This window comes from Boleophthalmus pectinirostris, unplaced genomic scaffold, assembly GCF_026225935.1.
Source record: "Boleophthalmus pectinirostris isolate CB_2022bp ecotype Guang Dong unplaced genomic scaffold, ASM2622593v1 HiC_scaffold_23, whole genome shotgun sequence".
In the NCBI taxonomy this organism is placed as follows: Eukaryota; Metazoa; Chordata; class Actinopteri; order Gobiiformes; family Gobiidae; genus Boleophthalmus; species Boleophthalmus pectinirostris.
The window spans coordinates 28,343,637-28,365,979 of NW_026571207.1; the positions used below are offsets into that span (position 1 = coordinate 28,343,637).

The 22,343-nt window shown below is 37.4% G+C and overlaps 2 protein-coding genes across 2 annotated transcripts in view; one reads left to right on the top strand and one right to left on the bottom strand.

Moving 5' to 3' along the window:
• Positions 1 to 426: 426 nt before the first annotated feature.
• On the top strand, positions 427 to 5,624 carry LOC110158131 (ankyrin repeat and SOCS box protein 12). Its single transcript, XM_020922564.2, has 4 exons — positions 427 to 520; positions 1,783 to 2,113; positions 3,807 to 4,335; positions 5,023 to 5,624. Exons 2-4 carry the CDS (start codon positions 1,829 to 1,831, stop codon positions 5,166 to 5,168), a joined length of 960 nt encoding a protein of 319 aa, XP_020778223.2. The 5' UTR covers positions 427 to 520; positions 1,783 to 1,828; the 3' UTR covers positions 5,169 to 5,624.
• A 2,074-nt stretch (positions 5,625 to 7,698) lies between these two features.
• LOC110158119 (spermatogenesis-associated protein 13) overlaps positions 7,699 to 22,343 on the bottom strand; it is a 97,070-nt gene continuing 82,425 nt past the window's right edge. Inside the window, 3 exon segments of the mRNA XM_055159495.1 lie at positions 7,699 to 15,054; positions 15,057 to 15,077; positions 20,989 to 21,057. Coding sequence (XP_055015470.1) covers positions 14,900 to 15,054; positions 15,057 to 15,077; positions 20,989 to 21,057 — 245 coding nt within the window. The 3' untranslated portion in view covers positions 7,699 to 14,899.

The window sequence follows — 22,343 nt, forward strand, 5'->3', positions numbered from 1 at the left end:
CGGAGAGATCTATAGAAGCAAGTGAAAGACCCCCCTACCAAAAAGTTGTAGTGCAAGTTTTTTCAGGAGGACTAATTTTTTGGTACTGAAGCGATTCAGAGCAGGTGAATGCCCAAATTATAATGCATTTTCTCAAAGTTCTAACCTCTGCACAGCTGACTGTCACTGTCACCTTTGCTAATTATAAACCTGTGCCTCCACTCTCCAAGAATGGAAGTTTAGCAGGGCCCATCTGTGTGCCTAAATTTAGCCCCCTCCCCACCCCTTGAGACCCCCACCCCTCCTCCAGAATCAGCCCCACCAGGCCCTCTGTCATGTCACAGATAGACACATGCACCCCCCAACAACAAAAACAGCAGTGCACTCAGAAACCACAGCCAATGGCACTTTGAAGGCATCACACCATTCTCCCCTGGGATACCACTAGGACATTTTTATCCAAGAGGCTTTCAAAGAAGTTTAAAAAAAGTTGAATACGTCTGAAAATTCGTTGGACATAACACCTGACGAGCCAGCGGAGGTAAGATGATAGGCGCTACTGACACAACATGTACCCTGCACAATATAAACCTTCTGAGTACTGGATCCGTGCGTTATAGAGGCCTTCAGTTGTACAGTCTATTCTTAGGGCTCACTGCCAGTATAGTTTAAATTCTTCCCACATAAACTAACTATTACTAACACTTTAATTTTAGTTGCACTCTAATGAACCTACTGGTTAACATGGTTGATATTTTCAGCATGACTGGACATAGACATACTAGATCTACAGCAGTTTTAACACATAAAAAGAGGTGGGACGTGACGCAGTTTTCACGAGACGAGACACGAGATTGTGTGTATGAGAACGAGACAAGACGAGATTTGTACATGATTTATAATAAATAGGTAGTGTAATCCATTTCACAATTTTGGCTTCACTATTTTTGTTTATTTTATGCAATACTTTATCATTGTAGTACTGCTTTTTGAAACTACAGCTTCTCAAATTGTATATCTCACCAAGTCATAACTCTTTTTTCGTCCAAGCCAAATGTAAATTCAAAATCTCATGAGATAATGCACAATCTTGTGGCAATTTTGTCTTGCGAGATCTTGCCGTACAAGATCTTGTCCCATCCCTAATTATAATATATTAAAATACATATATAGATGTGTAGACAGGTATAGATTTTTAAGTCATACAATTCTAAAACTGTAAATTATTATTAGGTTCTATCTAAAATCTAAAAAGCACTGCGAAGACTAAGCAGCTACGTGGTAACTTATATCCATTGTTTTAAGTCCAAAAATACTGTTTAAAACACTTTGGGGTTTAAAAAGTTTCAGAAACAGGTCCATAAACAAGTACTTAAAGGTAGAATGACATCTAAAATGAAAATGAAAGTTATGTAGACAGTGTTTGTTTCCATTAGGCAGTGATTTGAATACAGATTTGTCTTTTTCTTATCCTGCACGCTCCCGTTATCAGGCCTTTGTGGTAGCACACATACATTAGGCTTGTGACTGGATTCTACCATATCATGTAAAAAACACATTGCCTTCTGGTTTAACCAAATGACGCCAACCTACTTATAGAGTACACCAACATATAATTATTTCTTCATTCCGGATTCTCATGGTTATTGAATTAGACTTCAAGGCCATTTTGTGTTCCACTCACATCATAAGACACTGATTGATTCATTGGCTGGAGATCTCCCAATATTTCATTGTTTTTACCATTTGTTTACCCTCCAATCACCACATAAACCATTTCAACTGTATCATATTTTATTTTAGATGGAAGATATCTGACTCAGCCTCATTCTTGGAGTTTACAAACACTATGATTTTGGGCCAAACTGTCAAGATGAGTTTGATGGACATTTCCAAGATTTTCTCACTGCTTCAACCCAAAGAAGAAGATGAAGACAGCGAACATTGCCAAGCTTTGAACAACGCAGTTAGCAGTGATGACGTAGCTTTACTGGCCCAACTTCTATCTCAGGACTCCTATAGAAAATGCATAAACGCTCGGAGTGGGTGGGGCGTACCTGTCACCCCTTTGCGTACGGCAGCTGCTTTGGGACATCTCCGCTGCCTGGAGTTGTTGCTAGAACATGGAGCAGAGGTGAGCAACAGTGATGGAGTTGAACTTTTTAAATAATATAATTGTACATTTTAGAGTGGCTTTTGGATGGAAAGAGTGAGATGTTGAACTTGGCTTGTGGGAGTAATGGGTGTAATTATTATAATAACCAAAATCACTTTGTTTAACCAATGTTCCACAATACTAAGTAGACTGGCTACGTCAGAAATGGCGTGTAGAATAAACCAACCACCAGAGGTTAGACTGAACTGTTATGATGGATTTTAAACTCAATGCCTTTCTTTTGTTTTTATGTGTCTCAAGCCTCAATTAAAGTTGAGGGATGTAGAAAGAAGATTTAATTACATGGTACCATAATAAGTAGACACACACTAAACAGGAAAACTTATTTTGTCCATAAACATTAATGAATCTGAGGGGCATAATTTGAGCATTGTTTTACTACTTAAGTACTCAACTGTTCTTTTGTTGTCAGCAACATAAATTAGAGCATTTAAACACTCATTGTAAGGTTAGGCAATGGTCACTCAACTTTTAAGGGCCCCCTAGTGGTGAAAGGGACCCTTTACATTTAATCTGGATGTAGTATCTCACAGAAAGGGGCATAGACTGTTTAGAAGGTATATATAGATACATATTGTTCATGGCAGGAGGTGACCACAACCCATCGCCCAAGGTCAGGTATTTCTAACTGTAGCATTGGAGCAGAGTGGAGAGAAAATTAAGATGCTACTTCTACTTATAATGCCCAAATTTAAAGGTGCACAATGCAACTATTCTGGTGAGGGTCTGCCACATGCTTGCATTCACTTTTACAGTTGCATTTATTCAATTTCATTTTTTCTATTGCTAAGAAAACTGCCTTGAAATACATCCTTCTGTTCTTACGTTAAGCAGATTCTCCCCTCCACAGATCCAACTTGTAACTTGGCCTGGCAATGACCCGTGCTTGGAGATAGATGTTATGACCCAGCTCGTTTGGGGTGAGGGAAGTAACAAAAATAAAACCAAGATATAAAATGGAATAAATTAAATAATGTTTAATTAACAGGAATGTAAAGGTAAATTAACAAAAGACTAAAAATATACAGAAAGCAACCTAAACTAAGAAACAGAACAACAGAATAAACAGAGTTTTGTGCCAGAAAAGGGGTCACGCAGGCTTACACAAAAACGAGTGGTAAAACTTAGGGACACACACTAAACTAAAACACAAGTTCCCCAAATTAAACCACATAAACCCACAAACAGAATCGAGTGACCAAATCAAAAAAGGCACAAAACAGAACTAAACTACACACACAAACACAAAATGGCATACTGGCCACCAAGGCCAGCAGCCCCGAACAGGTGCTGGCAATCTCCTTAAATAGGGGGAGGTGGCTGCAGGTGAGGTGGGCGTCGACCTGCCCCACCAATCACAAACGAGGGCTCCCACAGCAGGAATCCAGGTGTGTCAGCAAACTTATTTAGAACACACAGAACAAATGACAATCCAAGGCCTGGGGCCGTAACAATAGACATTTTTAAATGCTGCATAGTGAAACTTTCTAGGCAAGGCAACATCTTCATGAAAACAAGCAGGACCCTCCAAATGAATGCTTAAATAGCGCACCTTTAAATTATCAAAGTGGCCGACCATTCACCAGAAAAGTGACATGGTGCGTCTTTAACTGTTTTTTCCTTACGTTACTCACATTTCGTTGCATTGCAGATTGACAGCCTGGACGTGAAGGCGCAGACTCCTCTCTTCACCGCCGTCAGTGGGAGACATCTGGACTGTGTTGTGGCTTTACTCAAGTCTGGAGCCGACCCCAACGGAAGCCAGTACAACAACTGCTCCCCAGTACTCACGGCGGCCAGAGAGGGCGACGTGGAGGTCCTCCGCGAGCTCCTACGGTACGGGGCGGAGGTGGACGTCAAACCCAAAGTCCCGGAGTGGGCTGCCAATGCCACAGCCTGCAGGGGGCCTCTGTATATATCTGCTGTTTATGGACATCTGGACTGCTTTAAACTGTTACTTCTCTATGGGGCAAACCCTGATTTTAACTGCACGGATGAAAAGATGCTGGCCAGGATAAAGCAGCCCAAGACCATCCTGGAGGTGTGTCTGCGCTACGGCTGCGGGGTGGAGTATATTCAGCTGCTCATAGACTTTGGGGCAAATGTGTATCTGCCCACGCTGATTGTGGACAAGACGACCAAGCAGAATGAAGCGCTGTGTATTCTGCTTCAACAAAGAGGTGAGGGGAAAATACTAATACTGAAACTACTACTACTATCACTGCTCCTACTTCTTCTACTACTACTGCTGCTGCTACTACTACAATGATTATTAGTCTACTAGTCCTAATTAGACTGCACTGGGTATTCTACTTCAACAAAGAGGTGAGGGAAAGTACATATTAGCATTTTTATACTTTTTTAGTTTTATACTGATGGCACTGTTGATACTACTATTACTGCTACTACTGCTACTTCTACTATCACTAACACTACCGCTGCTTCTGCTACTACTACTGCTGCTACTACTACAACTACTACTACCGCTACCGCTGCTACTACTACTACTACCACCACCACCACCACCACTACTACTGCTGCTACTGCTACTACTCCTACTATCGCTACTACTACTACTACCACTACTGCTGCTACTGCTACTACTACTACTACTACTACTGCTACAACAACTACAACTACTACAACTACATCTACAACATCCTACTACTACTTCTACTTTTACCTTACTAGTACTAGTCGTTTTCCTTGATATCATATTGGTAGAGATACTGTTAGAAAAGATGCCACTGACATAGCTCTTCTTTTGGTGATTATAAACAACAACAACAACAACAACAACAACAGACAATTAGAAATGAAATAAATAATTTTAATGTGTACTAAGTGATGTATTTTTGTTTTTGCAGTTTGTCCCAGGACCCTGATGTCTCAAACTCGACTCACCATCAGAAAATACATCCTGGTGACAGATAAGGAGCCGGTCATAGACAGTTTTGACATCCCTCTAATAATGAGGAACTACCTTAAGTACAACACAAGTGAGATCATGTAATGGATCTACCCAAAGCTACAGGATAAACAAGTGGACTTTTAACTTTTATTTTTCTCACTTTGTGCGTTTCAAACTGTTAAAAAGGTTTTATTTAATTTTATTTTTTGGAGAGCCATGTGATCTCAAGGATACAATATTTTCTATTGGCTTTTATTTATAAAATCTATAAATGATAAGGTATTTAAAAATATTTATTTTACATGCCACATGTCATTTTTATACCACTGTGAGATCTCTTTAGGGCAATCATTAAGCCAGAAACAAAAAAGCTACCGTCCTGATTACCACTGAACACTTGAAATATTATGGTACAAATTAATTGAGTGGTTGTTGTTCTAATAAAAGTTTGATTGTATTAATTATTTTATACTGTATTTACAAAAGAACACCTTTGTTTAGAATTGTGCAACTAAATGCTAATTAAATTACTTTTCTGAAGTCTCCATGGAGCTGTAATTGCTTTGTCTGCAATGTTCCATTAAACATATCTATTTTGTCTATAATCTTTTTTTTTTTCAGGTGGTAAACGAAATAAATAAATTAAAATTGTGGAAAAAACAAAAAACCTTGAAATGCACTGTGAGTGTGATGTCCTCTCCACAGATCTGACCTGTAACTTGGCCTAGAGGTGCAACATTGTCTGCACTGAGAGAAGATAAGTTTAATAGCCTACTATGGAACCTTTCAAAGAAATAACATTTCCATGGAGACCAGCAGGACCCTCCTAAGAAAGGTTAAGTAGAGTTCCTTTAAGCAATCAGTGCATTGGGAATACATAAAAGGCATATTTAATTCCTTTTTACATGTGTCCAAACAAATGTTTACTTTGAACATTGTTAATATGACCATATCTTACTGTCCACTCTATAGTCCACGTTTAATCTGCGCCCCTCCTCACCTCTCAAGTTGAACTCCTGTCTTGTCACATTCGCTGCAGTACCACAGTCGGCCACTAGAGACCAGCCTCGCACTGCGCAGGAGACTTGGCTGCTGCGGAGTTTTCCCATTACGCGCGGCTCTCTGCACACATGCTTTAGAGGCTCTGTCATTTCACAGGTGCTTCCTCCTCTCTCTGTTAATTAAAGGCACTGAACATTGATTTAAAGACGGAGCGGACGGAGGTACACAGCGGCTCGCATTGTGCACGCTTCACACCGGGAGGGAGATCTGTCTCGAAAACTGTCTCGCATCTGCGGACTTCAAAAACACACAGCGGGGGCAGAGAGATGGAAGCACACACACAATGACTTTATGGACGTCAATGAGACCTGGAAGAAAATAACAGATGAAGAATATAGCTTATTAAAGGAAAACTACTCCAACCCAACCATCCTTGAAAAGTGAACTGTCAAGATTGCCTTTAGTTGTGTTTGTAACATGTATAGAGCTCCTGCCAGTGGCGTAGCTTAGTTGTGCAAAGCCCCGGTACAAGTCTGGCGCTGGGCCCCCCTCCCTGGACAAAAAAAAAAAAAAAAAAAAAAAAAAAAAAGGACCAAGACTATGGTTTAATCATTCAAATGAAACCAAATAAAGAAAAAAATGTCCATTGATTAACGTTAGCTGCTAGCCTGTTTAGCTCCAGAAATCCACTTCTGTCAGTCTGGAGCTTTATAAATCTGGTAAAAGACTCAGACTTTCTTCTATATTTGATAATGTGCTCATAACATTGCGCAACAATAATCCACAATCTCTGAAACGCCGATAAAGTTTGTTCATTGCAACTCACGCATGACCCACGCCATTAGTTTCTATGGGCAGACTGCGTGACGACAAATGCAGGAGCTCTATAGACACTTACAATATGGTACACAAATAATGCATTACCACATTATAAGACGACAATGACACCTCAGACAGAGTTGCTTACTGCCACTTGTATTATGCTATTCAGAAAATAAGGCACTTAAATGTACTATTTAGTATACCTATTACTACTACTTAGTTAGCCATTAATTATTTCATTATTTGACTCCTCAAAAACATAACTGAAGTTGAATATTGTTTCATTCACACGTTTGAGTAACCCTTTATTATCACACTGTCTGCATCTCCAAAGCTCAAAATGCTCTGTTCCACCTTGTGATGTCATGTGGCTGTAGTTTTCAAGTTAACAACTCCTTTTACCTTTAGTAGATTTCAAGGCTGAAATCATCCAAATGTTTCTAGTGAAGGTGTATGGCATTTAAAAACACAGTGGAGCACTTCCTGTATTATAAAATGACTTCACAAGGTGGAGTGTGAAGAACACATCATAAATATGCACAACTCCAGATATGTTTGTGAAACATTATACTATAGATCATAAAATAGTGTAATATAGGCCCTTTAATATGTGGTTTAGATGTGTGTATTTCCAAACTTTTTCCTTGCCTGCTGAAGTGTTGTGGTTACTTCCTATCCCTGGAATGATCTCATACTGTTGGGAATGAAACTGACAAACAGGAAGTGATGTCACAGGAGAGGAAATGGCCCAGTACAATAATGAGGACAATGCTTTTCAGTCACACCATGAGTCACTGCTGTAGTAGTTCTGTAGAGGTTTTATTTTCAACAAAAAGTACAGCTATATCAGATATGGATTTTCTTTTTTACAGCGAAGTACAACATATTCCCAGTGCTTCGGATATTACATCAAAACATATAATGTACATTAACGGCCCACGCCTCCACTCTCCCATTCACAGTTTCTGGATATATTTTTGTCAGGTTTTTTACCATTTCTCTACAACAAATATATACCAAACTTAAAGGCCAGCAAGAAATCAAATAACAAATGAGTGCATATAATGGTGAACATAAAAACATGAAATCCAGACCTCAAAATACATGGTAATATACAATGACAAGATTTGAAAGTGGCAGTCTTCTTCTTGTTGTCTTTGAACACCAATAAGTATGGCGGATTGAAGACTTTTTGTTGTACCCTGACTTCAACATGTAACTGAAAATGCAAGGGTTCCCTATACATCTAAATAGACAGACAGTGTAAGAAAGAAACTGGGATTATAGTCCAATAATTTGGTGGATTTAGTTGATTTTAAGATTTTAATGTCCTCTCAGCTCAAATGAGAATTACATAACAAAATAAAGTCAACATATACATTATCCTTTAATACTGCATTCAATAAATACAATGAGAAATAATTTTACCCATCAAGTCCATGATATGAATTTCAACGTGTCTATCTGCACAATTGAAATTATTTTTAGCGCAACCCAGAAAACTTTCTTCTTCTACTAATCTATACACAATCCCCCACTGACCGTTGCAATAATATAACTCCTATTTGGTTTACTATGGGGAGAAATAAAACATGATACCCGTTTTGCCCTTTGGAGGTTAATGGCATGCCCAGAAATAACTATAGCAAGATGGGACCAGGAAAAGTAATGTCAGAAAACCCAATACATGTGATAGTGAAGACAGCAGCAGTGCCTTTTCGATTGTGTTTGTGTTGATAAATAAAGCTACAAGATTCTGAATATGAAGTGACACATGTGGACAGAGATAGAAACATACAAGGCAGTATTGTGCAAAAGTTTAGAATTTAAAAAAAAAGGATAGTTATGGAAAAATATATATTGAAAAAGAGATACTTCCATTTTAATGAGTGATCAGTTACAGTTTACTCTTTGTTTAGAAAAGTGATTGTAATGTAAATGTATAAATGTAAATGTATTTTACTGCAATCTCAATATTATTCTATCCCCCTTTGATAAAAGCCACTGTACATTATTGTTGTTGATAATATCTGTAGAAGATGATAACAAAATTGTTGTTGAAATTGTTTTTTTCAATTGGACTCTTCAGTATTAAAACATCCTGGAAGTTTTTGAGGGATTTTTAGAAACTTTTTGTAAGAGTAAACAATTAGTTACAGTAATTTGTAAAATAAAACTGCCTCTTTAGTAAGAACATTTACCCTCAAATATTGTGAGCCCAAATGGAATCAGGGTCTGGACATTGGATTTTTAATATTGCAGAGTCCCATGCTCAGTTTGCTTACTCAGTGCTAAGTTGAAATAATACAGTATAGTTTGTACTGATAGCCTTATATGACATAATAATATTGACTTTTGCACAGGACTGCAGCTGTATGCAGGACATGAAGCGTCTGGGGAGAGGAAAACCTTTATGACAAAATGAAACGATCTGTTAAGAGTTGTCTTAAAGTCTCATGCAAAATATTGGATGCCACAAGCATGCATTTTTACCTGGTACTGAGGTCTATACCACACGCTAAACTGGAACAACATTCGCTTCCAAATTACCAATATCCAAATATATGATCTGTTCTTTGTACACTATTTACAGTGTGTAACAGTTAACGTTAAAATAGATGATTCTTCTTTTAATTCATATTATATTTGTGAAACCTAACTAACTAATGACCTACGATATATTAAATAAAACATATTCTCTCAGCGGAAAGCAAGTCTATGCAGCATCTAAACTCAAAAACTTGTGCAAGAAATTACTACCATGGGTGACAAACTGTAATGTAATATATATTCTTGTATTTGAGTCAGACAGCACAGTATCTACTAGAGGAGGCCAAGTCGTTTCGTATCTTTTTACATATGTTTTGTCCATACACAAGGGAGGAGGGATCCCCAATGCGTGTATGATAAGAGATAGAGAGATGCAGAGTCCTATACAGACTGGGGAAAATACATGACTAATTCAAATCTGCCCGTGAAACTGAATAGATAATCACTAGTGGTATACTGGAAGGCACTGTTGATCGCATCTCTCCTCTCGGCAGCAGATCGGGCCAGCAAGTACGCGTGAATCTTTGTGTATATGCGTGTGTGTGTATGTGTATTGTAGTATTAAATATACGCCTGCATGCCTGAAGTTGTATGTTATTGTATGCTATGGGGGTGAGGAAATAAGGGAGGAGGGGGGGTAAGTTGTATAGCATGTGACCTGAGGTTAGAATGGCCTGGGAAAACCACATCTTTTTGCTGTGCTAAGATAAATTAGGGAGTTATCGTTCGGTGTAATGTTTACAGGGAACCATCTACCAGTGTAATCCACAAATATTGGCAGCCTTGGTAAAAATGACAATAGAAGGATGTGAATTTTGTTCTGCAAAACATTTATAGACTTAGTTAAAATTACACATAACTCATAATATTAATTTAAAGTTAACTCATTTAATTTCTGACATTTCTGACTGGTTACAAGATAATTAAGGTTAAAATGTAAATACAATGAAATTGCCAAAGGGGTATGTATGTTTTTTTTAAAATAATTGTGATAATTTTAACAAATCTAGACATTTATTTTTGCAGTGTAGACGGAAAATAGAACTGACAATTAGCTATAAATGTTCCAAATTTAAAACTGGAATTAAACTGGGTGCAGAAAGTATATTAAAATCCACAGATGTTATCAGGTACCAATATTAATGGAGAACACTGCATCTAAGAGACCAGCAGCCAACTCAACCCATTTCTCATAACTTCCTTTTACTGAAACATAAATAGTACAACATACAAAGCAAATCTAATGTTGTTCTTTTCTCCAATAGATTATAATAAGCCTGTAAGAAGGCAAAAACAAAGGACATAGCAGAACAATAGAATATATAACTGTCCATAGTGAATAGTGAAGATATATTATGATCACATTGCACAAGTTGTCTGTATATGCACTGTCCATAACATAAAATCTGTAATATGAGGTCAAAATATAACTCAAAAAAGCATGGACAAACCTTGCACTTACATTCCCACATAAGAAAACAATACACGTTCATAAATTAACTTCCTTCAGTGTCTTCTTTCTCCTATAGGGGGCACTATAAAGTAACAGCATATCCAAAAACAGCAGCTTTGGTGTATGTAACAAATGCACGTGAACTGGCAGTCATCTATTGAAAAATCACGAAACCAGGGTGAAACCATTGGATGACAGGGAGAAGAATTAAAACAGCAGATTTAACCCTTTGTTGTGTTTGTAAATGATATTGCTGTACTTGAATGTGTGGTGCCCAAGGTTAAGAAAGCCAAAAGACTAAGTCAGTGGATTGATTCATATTAAAGCTACATTATGTGACTTTCTGTTGTGGGATCAGTCAACGGCTTGTTTCCATGGGGGTGTTATTGCTTCGCCTGGAATGGCAAAGGAGAAACTGAATTTGTCAACTGGACAAACTTTTATTTTGGTTGAAAACATTTCGCAGCTCATCCAAGCTGCTTCTTCAGTTCTGGTCAGACGCTGGTGGGCACTGCCTTATATCTGCCTGCAGGGAGGAGCTAACTACAATGAAACTACTCTGAAACTAACACCCCATTTGCTTCTGTTTCTGTTTGTTGGCTAGGCCTATTCATCTGTACAGAGTATGGAGTCAGATTAGCATAATCATTCAGGCCCATAATGAGTGTTTTCACACCTCTGGCCCTGACCTGGCTACCCCTATTGTTCTCTTTGTTTGAGATTTGAGGATGGAGTTGTAGATAGGAAACAGATGATGTCTGAGGCCTCCATTTCTATTCAAGTAGGACCTGTCTTTCCTAACAAAAATAGCCTCTTTAACCCCCCTCTCAAACCAATTCTTTCCTCTGGTTAAGATCTGCACCTCACTATCCTCAAAGGAGTGGCCCGGTGCAGGGTGTTAGTTTCAGAGTAGTTTCAGTGTAGTTAGCTCCTCCCCTCAGACAGATGTCCACCAGTGTCTGACCAGAACTGAAGAAGCAGCTTGGATGAGCTGTGAAATGTTTTTGACCAAAATAAACGTTTGAATTTCTCCTTTGCCATGGATTCTACCTGGACTCTACACACATTCGCATGGAATGTTCCACAGTATGGCATTAGTTATCTATTTTGAATTCTTTTATGTACAAATGTAATTGCTAAAATAACATAATGGAAAATGTAAATTTTTACAGTAAACAGGCTTGCCTCTCAACAGATTCAGTCAGTATCTGCACCGTCGACATAAAGACAGATTAATGTCATACTGTGGAACATTCCAGGCTAAGCAATAACATCTCCATAGAGACAAGCAGGTGGCAGATACTTAACTGGACCCCTATAGAACAGTATAAATTAAAGCTCTTCAGACTATTACTTTAAGACTGGTGCGGATGGCTTGCCAAAATCTATAAAATTCAATACAATAATGTTCAGATGACAACCCCTGACACCTTCTCTACCTCCATCAATAAAGTTACATGTTTTACCTTTAACAACTGAATAAAGGTATTATAAATGATCAAAGTAGCAAGTAACACCCACTATCGCATGTGTGGGTGTTATAAATGTCTACTGTAAGGTTAGAAATATAATTGGTATATAGTAATTGTAATTTTATCCTTTTAATACTGAAGTTTAATGGTGGTTTTCATATTCTCAGATGGGGGCAAGTTAATTACATTGCAGTTTCAGTTGAAATATCTAAAAGGTATAAAGGCAAATGTTAAACCTAATAATTTCTATTAGTGACTAGACCCAAAAACTAACTGTATTACAACAGAAACCTGTATTTTAACATTAATTTTAGATGCCCCCATCCGTATTAAATAATATTGGCCTATAGAATGTTATAGTGTTATTTGAAACCCAGCTGTTGGTTAAAAGTTGCCATCCTGATTGTCCAATTTGTGATATTCTGTGGCTAAAGCTAAGTCCCCATTGACAACATGTACAGTAGTAGCCTGGTTATCTTTCATGACACCACACATTGAAACACAGCTAATCTTCTTACAAACACGGGCATATATTCCCATGCAACTGGACGCCTGTATGCTACATATTGTATTCACTCCTTCCCTCCGCTGTTGGCGACAGACCTTTTGCATTTGCACTTTAATTCACAACACACTCCCATCTTCTATCTTCTCTTGTCCTGTTCACTTATGTAACAGCCCACCATTCCCCCTTGTGCTGGTTAGCTCTGCAGGTAGAATCTGTTCCAAATCCGTTGAGAATTACATTTGCATGTCTTTAATGAGGAAAAAGTCAGTTTGAATATGCGCTGCCTTTTTTTCCTTCCACAAAGCTAGCAAAAATAATTAAGTCAACCAGGAGAGCCATTCCTACAACTGACGTGAACACAAGAATGAAATATTACCTTAAGACCTTGGCCAATGCATCAACTTCAGCTTCTTGTGTAGTGGGGGTTTCTAGAGGTAGGATTTTTGGTGGTGCTTTCCAAAATGTGAGCCAAAGCGAATGAACGTGCACCGTAGCCTGCCTGGCTCCTAAAATACCCTGTCAAAAGTGCTTGGTGAAGAGATGTAAATATTGTATTGATGCGCCCACTATTGATTTGTTCCCTGACCTGTTTGTATCATGGCCAATGGCAGGGGTCCAACAAAATGAAGTGGCAGCACTGAGTCATATGAGCAGGTGGAAAGAGAGATAGAGGAAAACTACTACTACTATTACTAAATGCATACAGTGGTACAAGTTAAGCCCAAAGTATTCATATATTTGGCCAAAATGTAAAGAAATAACTAGAATATGACAAGGGCAAAGATAATATAACATTTTACGGGTCTTTTGATTCTCACTTCTACAGTGCAGCTTTCAACTCAAACCTATTTTAAATAACTGCAGTCAAACCAACAGTGATGGAAGAAGTACTCAGTTTTGCTACTCAAGTAACAGATACAGAAGAGCAAAAATACTCAACTAAAAGTAAAAGTATCACATGAAAAATCTACTTTTAAGTATTAAAGTACTTCTTTAAAAATGTACTGAAAGAGTAAACAGTAAAAGTATTTTGTGTACATTGAGTTTTTATTTTTATTTTTATAAAGCTTCAAATGTAGTGATTTTGATAAAGATTTATGCAGAATTTTGTTCAATTTAGTTTTTCCTAACTATTTTTATTTGTATATTTGTGTTTGCTCAAACTACAAATTAATAATAATTTAAAAAATCAGCTCTCACACAATAAAAAAAAAAACTTTTACTTTTCAGCCTTGTTCAAAAATGTAGTGGAGTACAAATACCTTCTTTCAAATGTAGTGAAGTAAAAGTAAAAAGTAACCTCTTTAAAATGTACTTAACTAAAGTATATATACATCAAATTTATACTTAAGTACAGTACTTTATTACTTTGACTTTGTTACTATCAATGAGCAACTTAAGATAATGTCTGTGAGAAAATAATCAACAAAAGCTTTGCCACTGACTTGAGAATAAAGAAAATACATTTTGGATGGTTTACCCACTAAATAATTAAACTCAAAACTTGGCCAAGGTATGAATATTTTTGGTGCCCAGCTGTACACAACAAGCAAAAAGAAAGGTATGGATAATTAAAATTGGCTTGTATCTGTATGGTCCTTCATTTGCCCCATTTCAAGTTCAAAACATTCACACAATCTCACATAGCAGCACAGGTTGTAGCATTTAGAGACACAATCATAGACTTAACATGGGCCCTATAGTGTATTTTTGCTTTACCAGTGACAAAAGAAAGAAATAACATTGAAATCATAGAACCACAATCTCGAGGACATTCAGAAGATGGGAACAAGCTTCAAATTCCAAACAAAATGAAGTTAGTATAGAGAGTTTGTTATAACTGTTTGTATTTTCCACCACTGGTATAATCCATTAGCTGCTTCCTTGTCAGCAATTCTTATAGTCCTTAAACTTCAGAGTCCTTTTACGTAAATGTGGGTTTTTCTTCATTAGGGATAGAACAAGATGATCCAGTGTTTAGTGCTTCTAAGAAAAATAGCTGGTCCTTCAAGAAGAAGTAGAGAGTCTATTTCTTAAATGGGGCTAATCTACTAAAATTTTGCCAGAAGGGTGCCTGGCCTCTTTTGGATTGACTGAATTCAAAAACCTCTCCTTGTGCCATGTCCTCCGGTAAAACGTCGTACTGCCCCGCGCTGAGGGGGTCCTGGGGGGGCGGGTACGAGGGGGCGTGCACCTGTTTACACCTGGAGGGAGGAAGGGGGGGGCAAAGGGGCAAAAGCCAAAAATACAGTGGAACAGTGAGGAGGGGTGGAGGGCAGGTGGGCAAAAACAGGGACATTGGGGGCGAAAAGCAGAAAAAAGGGAAAGAAAAGTGGCAGAAGAAATATTGTCAGTTTAATATTTGTGACATATACACAGGACCTGTTTGAACACGCAGGTTGGACTCAGATTCAAAAAGAATCCAGTATAACTTATACACTTGGAGATAATTATCTAAGACTGCACTATGTTCCTATGGTATTAGCACATTTAAGATTACACAGAGTAGTTATAGGAATTTAAATGGAGCGGAGAAGCTAAACTGGCAAATTGTCAAATTACGGCTGACCTGTATCTTGGTTCAAAATCTGCCCAATTGGAAAAGAATGCTAGAAATATAAACAATATTTTAGATAAAATGCAAAAAGCAGTGATGTAACATAACACACTTAAATGTTATCCTAAGTTCAACAGGAAACAATTCAATTGCATTTCAATTAATTTAGTTTTTCAAAAATTAAAGGTGCACTGCAACTTTTCTGGTGGAGGTCTGGTCCATCACCTACTTCTCTCCATGGAGATGCTGCCTGGAATGTTCCACAATATGGCATTACACTTATTTATGTCTATGCAGACAGCAGTTGACACCTTGGGCCAAGTTACATGTCAGATCGGTGGAGAGGCGAGTCCACTCACAGTAAGAATGCAAGTTTTTAGGTCAATAAAAACCCATGTTCCTGAGTAAATGCAAGATGGATTTAATGCCATACTGGGACATTCCATACAATCCAATGTAATTTAGATGGAGACAAGCAGGTGGTGGAGTCTCCACCAGAAAATTTACACAGAGCACCATTAAAGTAAATTTGCCTTTCAGCATTTGCATTTCTTCCTCCAAAATCTAAATTCTTGACTGAATAAAACCCAAGCTGATCAACTGGACACAACTGAATCTGAGTTAAAATGTATGTAACGGCCCAGCTGTTGTCGAAACCATTATTTAATAACTAACATTTCAGCTTAAAACTAAAGTCTGAGTTGGTCCAACCTGCCTTGTAAAACAGGACCACAGACAACACTGAGTCATGCCCCATAGAAACAAGCATGTTGATGTTCACCATGGTCTACTGCACATTCCTACATTAAACCTTTACTATGACACACTATGGTCATATGATGAGGCTGAATTATAGAAGGAAGTGAAATTCAGCTCAAGCAATGACACAAGACGCTTTTCAATCAAACCTGAGCAGACAAAAACAAAATGTATAGTGATAATAAAACATAGAAGGTGGTGGTACTGATACACAAGTAATAAATATTAATTTTCACTTTGGAAACTTTCAAATCGATTGCATTAATAGTATCTTCATATTTAATACTTGGAACTATTTTGAAATACCAATAGTGTGACTCAAGAAGTGTTGTTCATCTATCTATAAGAATAGGTTTGTTCAAAGGTCCTATATGCAAAATAGACTCTTGTGAGCTTTAAATCATGTTATAATGCTGTTGCTTCATCAAAAACATACCTTATGTTGTGTTTTGTTTCATTCACACATGTTTGGTAAACCCTTTACCATCAGTCTGTCTACTCTAGCTCTATCTCCAAAGCTCAAAATGCGCTGTTCCACCTTATGAGCAGTTTTCAAATTAACAGCTATCTTTTACATTTGTTAAGTACAGATTTGCATTTCCAGATCTGAAATCATCCAAATGATTCTGGTGAAGGTGTATGGAGTTTAAAAACACAGTGGGGCACTTCCTGTATTACCACATAACATAACAAGGCAGAACAGTGTTTTCTGTTTGAGAGACGGATTCAGAGCAAATAGGCAGGGTTTGCAAGTTAAACATGCCTGAATCAAACAAAACACAACTCCCAGTATGTTTGTGATGAAGAAACAACATTATAACATAAATCAGAATATAGCACTATATTCTAAGTTACATTCTTCTTTTGTAAATTAGTTTTTGCTTTAAAAATATGTATTGTGTGTTGCTTATTTTGAAAATACCACATTTGACCATTTTATGTTTTCTTAGCCCAATTACAACAATAATGAAACATAAATAAGATGATGTTTTATCATTCTGAAGAAATGACACTGAATACTTGCGTAACTTCAGTTTGACTAGTTTCAATATGAGATTGACAATGATCCATCTCTACCCCTCTCTGCATGCAGCAAGATTGTTTTCTGCTGTTTGTTTGAAAAGCACCTTGGACACTTGAGAAGATACGAGCAGAGAGAAGCCGGTCATGTGCGCGGAAACTACAGCTACGATGTTGTTTAGCTACAAGTCTACAAGCATCACAATTAGAGGCTAGTCAATATTTGGAGATGAGATATTCAGGAAGTTGCCATGGCATCTTGTCAGGGACATTTTGCCAGCCACTGTGCTGAAAAGGGTGACATCGATTTGTATTAGAAAAACCTGTTTGTCTTGGATAGTCGAAATAATACTTGTAAACAGATGGGTGGAAGACGTCATACTACGTTGCCAAGATTTTTTTTTTTTACTTATTTCTTTAACAGGGTATTTTCAATGGCGCTATGCAGTTGCCATGGCATCTTATTGTGCTAGCTCTACAGTGGAACGCTAGTGGGATATACCTTTATCATTTTCAAACCATGTCCATACAACATGGCCCTCTTTCTCAAGATGAAATCTACAAATGAATCTGAAATTCAAGAGAGTACTTCACCTTGTGCCAGTCATGTACACTTACAGCACAGTCAAAAACACAAAACACGTAACTGACACATCTAAAGTATCCTAACCGTAGAGAGTAGTGGCCAATAAACTTTTTAATATTTTTGAATTATGGATTTATGGTCATGCATTAAGTGAAGAATAAGCGAAACAACACTAATGTAAATGTAAATGTACAAACATCTAGTCTAGCACTAACAAATGGCTAAAAACTTAAAGGGTAGCATCAGCAGTTTTGACATGTGGGTCCCCTGTCCGTCTTGCTTCGTCAGGAAAATAAACTGGTCTGACAGCGTTTTCTGTTACTGAGATGGGCACGCAGCTGTGAGGGTCATAGCATAGTGTTTACATCTGATAATTATTTCACAAATTATTAGAAAAAGGTGTTTACAGACATTTCCAGCAGTGGTTACGATTTAAAGTGCATATGACAGGTTTTGATGATTCTCTAATTTTGATTGATTTTGTGGGCTAATACCTGCTGTAAAAAAAAAAAAAAAACTGGTTGGTGACGTTGAAAAAATATATTGAATATTACAGGAAGTAGAGCGTTCTATTTTTCCACAAAACACATTTTTCTGATACTTTTAACATTATTTCCACAAAATAAAGTTGTCTTCTTATATTTTTTATTTGTCAGATATTAATCTCTGTGCACATTAGAGGAGTTTTGGCTCATTGAACTACACGGTTGCTAGGTAACAGTTATGGAATTCCCTAGTGTGATGTCATGATTTCCAACCAGGAAAATTCCCAAACGTGGACAAATGTTAGTAAAATGAGTAGTCCAACCTGTCATAGGCACGTTTTTACTCCATAACTGTCATTACACAGAATTTTTATTAATCAACTACTTATGATTGTTTGGCTTGAAAAATATCAACATTACTTCATTATTACCTACGCCAAGGGGGTTATGTTTTTGCCGGCATTTGTCTGTTTGTTTGTTAGCAACATAACTCAAAAAGTTATGGACCGATTTTGATGAAATTTTCAGGATTTGTTGGAAATGTGAAAAGAAAGAACTGATTTCATTTTGGGGGTGATCCGGAAGAAATCCTGGATTCTGGATCACTTTGAAATTTTAGTTAACATTGTGGTAAATGGGGCCAAAAATTTTGTTTCTCAATATCTTGGTTAATTATTGACCACACCCCATGAAATTTGACTCAGGGATGGACAATGGGATCCTCTTTCATATTCCAAAGGCTGATCCGGATCTGATCCAGAAGACTGATTTTATCGCAATTTATATAAAAAATGGGGGTAGTCCTTGGCGGAGGTCTGCGCTCTCTGAGTGCTTTTCTAGTTATCTTTGTAACTCAACTTTTCAAACAACTATCACTTGACATTTTTATAGACACAACAAAAACTGATTACTATCTAGTTTTTGGACCTTTGATATTATTTAAATGACACGGTAACTTCATAATTTGATATAAGTAATCAGAGGAACCATGACCAGAAAAAAATCAGATTACTTGCAACAGACTGCAGCCTACACGGATTTTAATAATCTTATAAATGACAAAATTTGATAATGATCAGAGTGTGCATGTAACCGCAGCCACTGTTAACTTCAAGTTGGAAATTGCCATGGAAATTATGGCTAAAAATCAACCTATTGTTATTGTTGTCATATTTAAAGTTCACATATTACACTAAATTGACTCTTGGGAGCTTTAACCCATGTTATAATGTTGTTATGTCATCAAAAATACACCTGGAGTTGTGTTTTGTTTCATTCACACCTGTTTGAGTAATCCTTTATTATTACTCTACATCTCCAAAGCTCAAAATGCCCTGTTCCACCTTGTGATGTCATGTTGTGGTAGTTTTCAAGCTGCATTTTACCTTTTCTTCACTAAAGATGGGCAATTCCAGGTCTGAAATTATCCAAATGATTTTAGTGAAAGTGTATGGAGTTTAAAAACACAGTGGAGCACTTCTTCTATTACCACAGGACATCACAAGGTGGAATAGAGTATTTTCTGTTTGCTAAAATACAGAAGTCGAGGGGGGTCACAACAAACGCAAACGCCGCAAACAAATACAAATGTGACAACACAACAAAAAGCCACAACGGAAATGACCGTGGGACTCTATTTTAATGCAAAAGCCACAACAAATACAAACGCCACAACACAAATGCAAATGCCGCAACACATTAAAAAGCCACAACGGAAGTGACCGCGGGACTCTATTTTCCGACGGACCGATCAAGCGGCAAGTGAAGAAGAAGAACTACAACGTGAAAAATAAAGGAACGAAGAAGTTGAAAACGTAAGTAAAAGTAATTTATTGTTTTATCATTATTCGTTTCACGTTGTAGTTCTTCTTCTTCTTCACTTGCCGCTTGATCGGTCCATCGGAAAATGGAGTCCCGCGGTCACTTCCGTTGTGGCTTTTTGAAGTGTTGTGGCTTTTAATGTGTTGCGGCATTTGCGTTTGTGTTGTGGCATTTGTATTTGTTGCAGCATTTGTGTTTGTTGTGACCCCTCTCGGCTTCCGTACTAAAAGAACTAAATATGCAGGATTTGGTGTTAAACATGTGTGAATGAAACAAAACGCAACTCTAAGTATGTTTTTCACAAGGAAACAACATAACACAGATCCAAAAATAGCGTAATATGGGCCCTTTAATCTGCAACATGGATCTATTTTACTACGCTAAATAAAAGATAAATAAATGTAGTGACACGGTCTGGAAGAGTCAGAAAAAAATGTCTGTAACAGCTTATAATATATTTCAACTGCTTTCACCCAGTACAAAGAAAACACTGTGCTGGCTTCCCATATGTTAAAACAAGTGTGACACGAGACCCACATGCCCTCCTCACTGGTCCGACCCTTTAAACTGAAAACATGCAAAATCCCTCTGTCTTTTCATAGATGCTTAACAGCTGCTTTGTGGCTATAATAATAATAATAATATTTGTGTGTGCAGAGACAGACATTTAACTTAAAATACGGCAATAAAGCTGGAAGACATACAGCGGTTGGACTTGGCTATCTTACTGAGCGCAGATCTAATCTAGGTCCATTCATAAAACAAAGTCAGTAGTAAAATCAAAAGGGGTTGGGTTAGGGAGGAGTAAACAGCGATGAGAAGACAGAGCAGACCAGCCAAAGGAAAAGGAAAGAGGGGATTCACCTGGTATCTTCTTGTTGCCTCACCTTTCTGTTTGGTCACCTTTCGCACCGTCATGGCTGCCTGCCGCTTCTGGTACTCGGAGATCTCAAAACCTGAAAACAAACCAGAACAAATGAAATAGTGGAGCTGTTAAGGACCAAAAAGGTGCCCAATTGTTCACTTTTATGGTACAAGCATGAAACTTTGTCAGATCATTAACATCCCTAGGACCAACATTTCTGGATATGGGTGCTAAATTACTGCTTAAACCAGCTTTTTTGTAAAATAATGTTAAATTATCACACATTATCACTAATGCTTCCACTTATGCAGATATGATTACCCCAAGACTCTTACAGTCATGTGTGGTACAGGGAAATAAGCAGGAATCTTAAATTAGTTATTTGTAGCACCGTTAGAAGGCTGCAGTCTATGGTGAACAATGGACAGATATTGTGAAAAAGCAGAAATAGAGAGAGATTAAAAGAAAGAATTAAAAATTGCACTACAACTGGACATTGCAGCATAAAGCATAAAGGTGAACTATGGAACTTTTTGGTCTGGGTCCACCACCTGCTTGTTTCTTTGGAGATGTCATTGCTCTGCCTGAGATGTTCCACTGTATGGCATTAAACAGCTTTACTTTACATTCATTCTATTACAGGTGCTTTTACAGCTCAAAAATACATAAAAAACAGACTTTCTGATGGTGAGCGAGATGGCCTCTCCACAGATTTGACCTGTAACTTGGTCTGGTTTGGTTTCCATGATGATAGAAAGGTTTCATACTGTGAACCATAGCAACAACATCTCCATCTGATGGACCCTACACCAAAAACATTACATAATGCTCCTTTTTAAAGTATATTTTCAAAAATGTATAGGAAAAAAATATATAAAAATCTTTTTTTTTTCATAGCACAGTCAGAAGGTTACAGACAATATGTAACCAAAGGATAAATACTGTGATAAATAAAGAGAGAGATTTTTTTTTGTTTTTAAAAGGCATTTAAGATTGTACTCTATCTGGACAATGCAGACAATGAGCTTCAGTGTCTGGACAATAAAGCCCAATGTAAGTATTTTCAAGCAAAAAAAAAGTCTTTGTTTACTCTTAAATGATTTTAGCTAAGTACCTACAAAATAAAATAATCTTATAGTGCATAACTGGATACAGTGTAAAACTACCCTATCTTATGTCTAATTTAGAATCACATGCAGGGTATTGGAAAGAAATAAATAGTAGTTCATGGCGTAGTTAGAAGGTTATGTGCAATATAGTAAACAAAGCATACATAAATAGAGATTATAGATTATAACAAATACATCTGGACAATGAGCTTCAGTGTCTGGACAACTGACCCTAATTTAAGAAAGTTTTTCAAGCAAAAATATGTAT

Excerpts from the sequence above, each read along its gene's own strand:
- LOC110158131 (XM_020922564.2), top strand. The coding sequence starts at position 1,829 with ATGATTTTGGGCCAAACTGTCAAGATGAGTTTGATGGACATTTCCAAG. Across the intron at positions 2,114-3,806 it reads TGCTAGAACATGGAGCAGAG|ATTGACAGCCTGGACGTGAA; the intron begins GTGAGCAACAGT and ends GTTGCATTGCAG. Across the intron at positions 4,336-5,022 it reads TATTCTGCTTCAACAAAGAG|TTTGTCCCAGGACCCTGATG; the intron begins GTGAGGGGAAAA and ends TTGTTTTTGCAG.